Here is an 8,877-nt window from a genome sequence, read left to right on the forward strand (position 1 = left end):
ATATTCTTTTTCAGATTCTTTTCCCATCTAGGTTATTACAAAATATTGAGTATAGTTCCCTGTGCTATACAGGAGGTCCTTGTTGTTTATCTATTTTATATATAGTAGTGTGTATATTTTACTCCCAAATTCCTAATATATCCCTCCCCCTCCCCTTTCCCCTTTGGTAACCATAAGTTGGTTTTCTATGTCTGTGAGTCTGTTTCTGTTTTGTAAATAAGTTCATTTGTATCATTTAATAATTAAATACAGTTACTTATTATTAGTAAATATTATATGTATATTATATATTGTTATATATCAATATATTTTATATGCTTATGATAACTGTTATTAAAAGTAATTTCACCTGCTTCTTTTTGAATGTGGCTACCAGAAGACTTGAAATTACATATGTCACTCACACTGTATTTCTCTTAAACAGCGCTGCTCTAGAGTGGCTACCAAATCATGCTCAAAGGCCGTCCTCTCTGGAGCTGGCCACCCACTGCCATCCGTGAGTCCAGGAAGGGGTGACATTAGATATTCTACCCCACAGAAAGGGCCAAGCAAACACAAACAACTCACTTACTTCTCTCCCACTGTTACAGTCACGTAGTCAGTCACGGCCCGATATACCCGATCCACACGGAAACAGCGCAAAATAAGCAACTTCTGGAAAGGGGTGATGTTGTCATCATAACCCAGGGGGAATGGAAACTGCTCCAGTGAATCCAGGTCATACCACTGGGAAAAGCAAAGAACATTCATGCTGGCGTCAACTGAGAAATGATATAGGCCCCCCTTTTTATGTGAAGGTCCCAAGAGCCCCTGTAAAGGGATGAAATCTACAGGCCACGTCTAGTCAGATCTGTCATTTTCTACCCCCCAAACTCTGAACTTTAGGAAGGGATGGACTGAGTCTTATGGACTGTTGAATTCCCACTGCCCATCAAGGGACATGGTCCATCCACAGATGCTCAAAAAGTTTTTTGAATGGATGGATGAATGGACGGACAGATAGACAGAGGCACATGGACAGATGGATGGATGGATGGACAGATGGAGAGATAGATGGATAGTTCTCCCACAAAACTAGCTGAACTAGATACAGGAGAATTCCATCCAGGGAGTTAGAGGGCATTGGCTACACTCTGCACGAGCAGCACTCAGACGCAGATCTTCACACTCATAGGGAGTTAGGCTACAGATTGAGTGTAGAGATGACTGACGTGCGGGGAAGGGAAGGAGGAGAAAGAGGACACTTGCTCACCTCCTGCCAGACAGTCAGATGTTTCTCCACATCATCAGGAAGAGTCCCAAAGTTGTCTGGAAACATCTCTGATAAAAGAATGATATCTTCCCATCCCTGGTCGGACAACCAAGCACAGGGTTTTCTCCGTTTGCTTTTCTCCAGGGAAATGTTTCCTAATCACAACAGGACAAGAGAAGTAAACAGCCAACACCGACACACGGGGAAGAGTAAGCAGCTCCATTCCTGGGCTTCCCTCACTTTGGGGGAAAATCCACTTCTCAAAAGGGGGCTGGAAAGAGAAGAGGGTTAGGCTTCCCCCGTCACCGCCCGTAACTCCAGCCAGGAAGCTCTGCGTGGCTTCCAGCCTCGGGGCAGCCTTGAGGCAGAGGCTGGCTGCTCTGAGTTAACTCGAACTATCTCTGAGGCTGGAACTGTCAACTGAGATATTTACTAAAGCGGTGCAATTGGAAGCCAAGTTGTAAGGAAGGCAAATTTCTGCTGTTGTCTGTTCTGGTGAACAAACTCATACACATGTGCAACGTGGGTCCGGGGAGTCGGGAAGCATGAAACGAGGCAAATTCATTACCTTTTAAGAAGAAATCTAATTCTTCCTGGGGGACTCTCCCCTCTGCTTGTTCTATCTTGATAGTCATATTGAAAGAAAAAAGTAACTTGTGCCTCTCAAACAACCCTGAAGAGAAACAACAGACAGGTCTGGATAAAACAAATGCATTTACACACAGGGTTTCTCATGCACACCATGCTTAAATTTCAGAGAAATGAACTGAAGCACCTCAACTGCACAGTCAGTTGCATTTAGCCGTCTTTGCATTTGGTGTCCGTGAACACCGGCGTGCAAAAACTATGAGCTCAATTGACACGTCATGCCCACAAGTGCAACGGGCAGTGACCCTCGCTCGTACGCATCTGAAATGGTCACGTCTCCGGGCGGCACTTACCACGCCCTCGTGGGAAGAGGGGTGGGGGTGCCCTCCCAAGCAGATGAAGGACCGTATGATGGAGGTTCAGAGCCACCTTCTGAATGAAGGGCTGGTCGTTTGCCTGACTCAAAGCAAAAGTTCTTACAGTGGAGAAGAGGTATTAACAAACTTTCTATAAAGGGCCAGAGAGTAAATCGACTCGGCTTTGCAGACCAGACAGTCTCTGTCATAACTACTCAACTCTGCCATTGTACTGTGAAAGCCGCCATGGACCATCTGTAGAGAAACGGGTGTGGCTGTGTGCCAATATAACTTTATTTACAAAAGCAGGCGGTGGGACAGATTTGGCCAATCTCTATTGCAGAGTAAGCCCATTCCATCAACACACTCTTTATGGATAGGAAGACGCAAAACACTAGAGTTCTTTTTTTTTTAACAGAAGAAAAACAACATGTAAGTCAAAATGTGTGATTTGAATTCTATCTTATACATGTTAGAAGGGTTGGTTACTTAAGTGAGCCCTATAGGATAGCCCTCAACCTGTTTCCTGTCCAAAACAATTTTGAGCTGTGTCCCCCTCAAAATCTATAAGTTGAAGCCTTAATACCCAGTACCTCAGAGCTGGAGACAGGACCTCTAAGAGGTGATTAGGTTACTCAGCCATAAACAAGAACGAAATCATGCCACTTGCAGCGACATGGAAGGACCTAGAGACTGTCATACTGAGTGAAGTAAGTCAGACAGAGAAAGACAAATATCATATGAAATCGCTTATATGTGGAATCTAAAAAAAAATGGCACAAATGAACCTATTTACAAAACAGAAATAGAGTCACAGATGTAGAAAATAAACTCATGGTTACCAAGGGGGAAAGGGCAGGAGGAGGGATAAATTGGGAGATTGGGATTGACATATACACACTACTGTATATAAAATAGATAACTGATAAGAACCTGCTGTATAGCACAGGGATCTCTGCTCAACCCTCTGTAATGAACCTAAAAAAGAGTGGATGTATGTATATGCATAACTGATTCACTTTGCTGTACACCTGAAACTAACACAACATTGTAAATCAATTATACTCCAATACAAATTAATTTAAAAAAATAAAATGAGGCTGTTCGGGAGGGCCCCCATGTAATCCAACTGGTGTCCTTATAAGAAGAGGAAATTTGGACACACGGACAGAAGCGCACAGAGTGCATCGGTCCTAAATCGGTGCGAACAGGTGCTCACCTGTGCAGCCATAGTTATAGATGTTGAAGGTCAGCGTGTCCATGACGTTCCTTAATCGCTTCATAAGAATGGAGTCAGGCAGCGACTTCTTGAGTGACAAGCGGAAGACCTCCAGGAAGGCGATCAGGGAGTGCTGGTACATGGAGCTCACCAGGGCCATCTCCGACAGCGCAAAGAACAGGATGGCTCCCCTCCGGGCGGCCGGCCGGTAGCCGTCCCGCAGCCTGTCGATGTCCAGGGCTGTCTTCTCCGCCAGCTTGAGCTTCTCTGATACCTGAAGAAGAGGCGCACGTTGCCACTTACAGCCGAAACCAGGAAGACGTACAAAACAGGCGAGAAAGTAAGAAGGCGGAGGGCGGGGGTTGGGGGGAGGGCGGCAGCCAAGAAAGCCATGCGGCGCTCACGGGAAGGGCCCCCAGCTTCTCGCGAGATGTGGTATATATTTGTGGCTCCCCCCCCACTCTGCCCCCGTGCCCCCTTCTTCTAGTAACAGCCCCTGAGTTTGATCTAGAGACCTACAGTTTCCTCCTTTCATTCATATGTGGGGCTCAACCCCGAGGCCAGGAGGGGATCGGGTGAGTGAGGTCCAGAGAATCCACACATGGCATCCCCAGCCCAGGGGAGTGCTCTGGGGTGAGCACGTGACTTCAGTGACAGGAAAAGATTCTCATTCTTCTCTTTTGGACTTGAACCTCAGTGGACATGAAGCCAGACCCAGCGTGTGACCATGAGGGGAGCTTGGCTCCACAGGGAGGCAGAGAATGAAGCCAACACAGCAGAAGGTCCAGAAATGGAGAGAAACTGAGCCCTGGATGATATGCTTGGAGTCCTGGATCCAGCCCTGCCTGAAGCCATCGCTCGACTTTTCTGTTTTCTAGGCCGATAAATTCCCTTTGGACTTGAGCCACGTAGGGCCAGATTTTCTATCGCTCTCAATTAAAAGAGGCTGACCGGATGCACAGGGGTCCCTGGGAACACCTCTGGGACTCCGCGGCCAGGATCGATACACTTTTCCACACAGTTCATACCTCCGTGGCTTTGGATTTGGTCTCCTCCAGGGTCTGCACCAGCTCCACATTGTCCAGCATGTTTCCCGTGGAGGAGGCCAGTTCCCGGAGGAGGGAGTCCTCCAAGCCCTTCAGCACGTTCTTGTTCTCACTCATCTCCTGGATGAGATGCTCTCTCTGCTCTTCCAGCTCTCGCCTCTCGTAGGCCACCAGCACGCTCAGCAGCTGGTCCTCCAGGCCTTTCAGCGTGACTGTGGGGGGACGAGGGAGGCCCTCACCACCTCATCCCCCTGCCAGGCTGCTCACCATCTCGTCTCCCCCACACAGCAGTGCCTGGGGCAAGTGGAGGGTGGGCCCGGCATCCCAGGAACACGAGGACTCACTCTCCCACCAACGCCATTCTAAAGCCCCAGGTGACAAATATGGGACAGAGCAAAACAGAGATGCTGTTACCTGGAGTAGTGGACAGCAAGTGTGAAGATGCACTAAAATCAAATCCAGGGCTCCCACATCTTGGGGGACCCTCGTTAGATATCTGGGTTTATACCCAAACTTTTTTTTTTTTTTTTTAAGCCACGCGGCTTACGGGATCTTAGTTCCCCAACCAGGGATCGAACCCAGGCCCTTGGCAGTGAAAGCACGAAGTCCTAACCACTGGACCACCAGGGAGCTTCCTAACGCATACCAAAACCTGATTAACCTACCTAGGAACCCATGTGACCACCCTAGAAAATGGGGCAAGTGGCATTCAATTCCTAACCGAATTCAATTGAGAGGAAGAGGGAAATCCAAAATCATACTGTGTATTTAAATACACAAATACAGTATAACTTCCTGCTGCAGCAGAAAGGGGTCTCGCCTCGCTCCGAGGGTGAATGTCTGAGCCCCGTGGTCCAGACTCAGCACATCTCAAGACACATAACTCATTGCCTTCTAAAGGCCCCCAAACCTTTTGGTGTTGCTTCCTCATTAAGAACTGATTGGTTGAGACTTCCCTGGGGGTCCAGTGGTTAAGACTCCAAACTCCCAATGTAGGAGGCATGGGTTCGATCCCTGGTAGGGGAACTAAGATCCCGCATGCCACACGGTGCAGCCTCAAAAAGCGAACCAAAAGGAACTGATTGGTTGACTATGAAAGATGTGACTCTGAGAATGATTCACCGAATGAAGTGACGTCCCTTGAGAGCCTTGAGCTCAGACTGTGGTCTCCACCTAAAATTCGGCACTGAGGCTCTGTATATGCTCACCAGTATAATTGATCACCATGGCTTTCCCAAACACGGATGGGCTATATCTGGGGTTGGCCAGCTTGGTGTTCAGATACAGTCTGAAATTTGAATCATAGTCCACTTCCTTGTCTCCCAGTATGATAAACTGCCGTCCTTGGGAGAACTTGATGTTTTTTTCTAAGACGTTATCAATCACAGGGTCGATGTACTCATCCACATCGTGGAACAGGAAAGGTGTCCCGTACTTTATGGATATCTCCAGCTGCTTGAGGAAGTCGGGGTCGTTGAAGGAAGCCACCTGGAAGGGAGGGGAGGCAGATGCTACAAATCAGCTCACTCGCCAAATTCAATGGGAAAAAAATCCTTGAAGGTGGCAGGGGACATGTCAGCACCTTGAAGGGAGGCAGAGGGAAAACACAGAACAGGGAGAGAAGCAGGGCACGTAACCCGTATAAACCATGAGGTTCAGGCTCTGAGCAGCCTCTCGTTCAAAAAGCACAGGTCAGCAGCCAAAAGTGATTAGGAGAGAATCTCATCACATCTCTCAGAAGACCTCAAAAAGGATCCAAACACAGAGTCCACAAAAAAAAAAAAGAAAGAAAGAAAGAAAGAAAAACTCACTCCCCTCCAAACCTTAGGATTGCTTTCTTATCTCTTTTCTCAAAACATCTGTAAAAACTCTTCCTCTCTTCCAGCCCCTGGACCTCCACCCTCTTTTATTACATTGATGTACTTAGCCTCTCACCCCATAAGTTGAACCCTCCCTCTTTAAGAGATAGGATGGGGATAGGAGTAGGACTGGGGGCTAGGAGAGGTCTGGCAATTGCAGAACTCTCTGGAAGGCGCAGCAAAGAGGGACGTCAAGGAATATCCCTGCACTGATGATATTTGTCCCACTACAGTTATATGTGTATTTTGGGGGTGGATGTCCCCCCCGCCCCGACCTTGGGATGCTTCCCCTCCCTGCATGTACATACCCGGAAGCAAGGACCAGAAAAAAACAAGGAAAAGATAAAAATGGAAAATCATGAATTGTTAATTATTTCAGTAAAAGGTAACTGGGCCCCAGCAATTTCACCCAAGAAAATTAAAAACACACGCCCACCAAAACCTTGCACATGAATGTTCACAGCAGCAGTGTTCGTGACAGCCAAAAAGTAGAAACAACCCAAATGTCCATCAACTGATATGCAGGTAAACAGATTGTGGTCCATCCATGCAACAGACTATTATTTCGCCATAAAAAGGAATGAGGTACTGATACATGCTACAATATGTGCTGACTAGGCATTTGGAAACAATGCAATTACTACTGTACTTAATACATATCTTTGAGACAGAAATGTGTCCCACAAACATTTATCGAGGCCCGTGTTAGATGCTGGGTTCTGCTGAGCCCTGGAATTGAACGAAGCCTTTGGAAACGTTGGATTCGCTAGGCAGGGAAATCATGATGCTAAGTGAGAGAAGCCAGTCACAAAAGGCCACACACTGTACAACCGCACTCATACTTAGTGTCCAGAACAGGCAGATCTATAGAGACAGAAAACATAGTAGTGGTTGTCAGAGGCTGGGGGTTAGGGGCAGGAGGGGAAATGGATGTTTTGGGGGTGGTGATGGCTAAAGGATACAGCATTTTGGGAGGAGGGTGATAAAAATTGATCCTGGTGATTGTTACACAACTCGATGTGTAATATACTAAAAGCTACTGAACTGTATTCTTCAAACGGGTGGATTGTATGGTAGTTGAATTATAGCTCAATCAAGCCCCTCCCCTGCCCTCCAAAAAGAAAGTGACTGAGGATCTAAGGCCACTTGGCTCTGCATTGCATAGGGGGGACGCAAAGATGAACACAGCACCGTCTTTGCCTTCAGGTGACCCACAGGGCAACAAACAGGCAAAGGGCAGAGTCGAATCCGAGGTGGTTCAAGCCGCCCTCCAAGACTCAACAGGGTGGGCAGGCCAGGAAGGGGAGGGCTCTGCTTGGGGCCTCAGGGTGGTGGCATTTCAGCTCGGCCTTGCAGGAGGCCTGGGGACACCGGGGAGAACCGGGCTGGGCCCCAAGGACAGCAGGAGGACCAGGATGTGGAGCGCTGTGGGGTGTGTGTCGGGGCAGCCGTACCCGCAGGTTGCTCTTCCCCTCTTTTCTCTTTATCCAGTTGAGGGCCTGCTGCTGCGGGTCGATGCAGAGGGGAAAGCGGCTGGCCCGGGTGGTGAGGATGCCGTTCTGAACCGAGAGCTCGTCGGGGGGCAGCCCCTGGGAGCCCCACCTGGAAGGGGCAGCGACAGGGGAAATGGGGATTTTTCTGGCCGAGCTGTGAGCCGACAGGGAGCCTCCGAGGCAGGGGAGCTGGGCGGGCAGAGCTCCCTGCCGTCTCTGTGCAGGTGGGTCAGCTGCATGCCCCCCGGGCTCTGTGCCCCGTCCTCCCAGCCCAGGGTCGCCCTCACCTGCTGATCTCAACGTCGTCTGCGAGCAAGTTCTCGAGTCTGAAGGGCTGGCTCAGGGGGATCCCCCGCTCCAGGATGTCGCTCTGCCAGACCCGGTTGACCATCTCGTCCCGGAACTCCCACGTGAAGGCGCCCTCATAGCTCAGGAAGGCTGCGCACAGCAGGCAGTCGCCCAGCAACTTCACACGCCGGTGCATCAGCTCGTCCAAATCGTTCAGCCACCTGGCGTGGGAGGCGGGGGCTGCCGTGAGCAGTCACATTCCGGCACAACCCGAAGGAACCTTCTAGAAGAGCCAGCCTGACACACGGCCGGGAGGGGGCTAGCCAGAAGGAAACCTTTTCAGAGATGTTCTTTGCTTGTAGAGGATAGAGATCGCCAGCTCACTTTGCCATTTCCCTGCCTAGTGAACCCAACGTTTCCAAAGGCTTTGTTCAAGTCCAGAGCTCGGCGGAAACCAGCATCTAACAGGGGCCTCGAAAAATGTTTGGGGGATGCATTTTGTCTCAAAGATATGTATTAAGTACAGTAGTAAAAATCACATTGTTTCCAAGCGCCTGATCAATAGCTTAAAACACGCCCAGCAGAGCACGCGCCCTAGTCCTGCTTGGTGACAAAATTCTGTCTAAGATAAAAGAAATCAGGTGTTTCATTTGGCCTCTTCTGGTAAATGGTCAAAGTCTTCTAGGTTTTAGACATATTGAGGGACTTCCCTGGCGGTCCAGTGGTTAAGACCCCGTGCTCCCAGTACAGGGGGAAAGAGATTGATCCCTGGTTGG

At 49.0% G+C, this 8,877-nt stretch overlaps 1 protein-coding gene across 1 annotated transcript in view; it reads right to left on the bottom strand.

Annotated features, from left to right (window-relative positions):
* The window catches only part of DNAH10 (dynein axonemal heavy chain 10), a 140,356-nt gene that overhangs the window by 9,626 nt on the left and 121,853 nt on the right, over window positions 1–8,877 (bottom strand). The window contains exons 57-64 of the mRNA XM_007448657.1: window positions 8,101–8,322; window positions 7,775–7,922; window positions 5,670–5,949; window positions 4,444–4,673; window positions 3,416–3,689; window positions 1,821–1,925; window positions 1,253–1,407; window positions 572–726 (exon numbers count right to left, since the gene is read on the bottom strand). Of these exons, the coding sequence (XP_007448719.1) occupies window positions 572–726; window positions 1,253–1,407; window positions 1,821–1,925; window positions 3,416–3,689; window positions 4,444–4,673; window positions 5,670–5,949; window positions 7,775–7,922; window positions 8,101–8,322 (1,569 nt within the window). The remainder of the gene's footprint in view (window positions 1–571; window positions 727–1,252; window positions 1,408–1,820; window positions 1,926–3,415; window positions 3,690–4,443; window positions 4,674–5,669; window positions 5,950–7,774; window positions 7,923–8,100; window positions 8,323–8,877) is intronic.

Source organism: Lipotes vexillifer, unplaced genomic scaffold (assembly GCF_000442215.2).
Source record: "Lipotes vexillifer unplaced genomic scaffold, Lipotes_vexillifer_v1.1 scaffold21, whole genome shotgun sequence".
NCBI classification, from domain to species: Eukaryota; Metazoa; Chordata; class Mammalia; order Artiodactyla; family Lipotidae; genus Lipotes; species Lipotes vexillifer.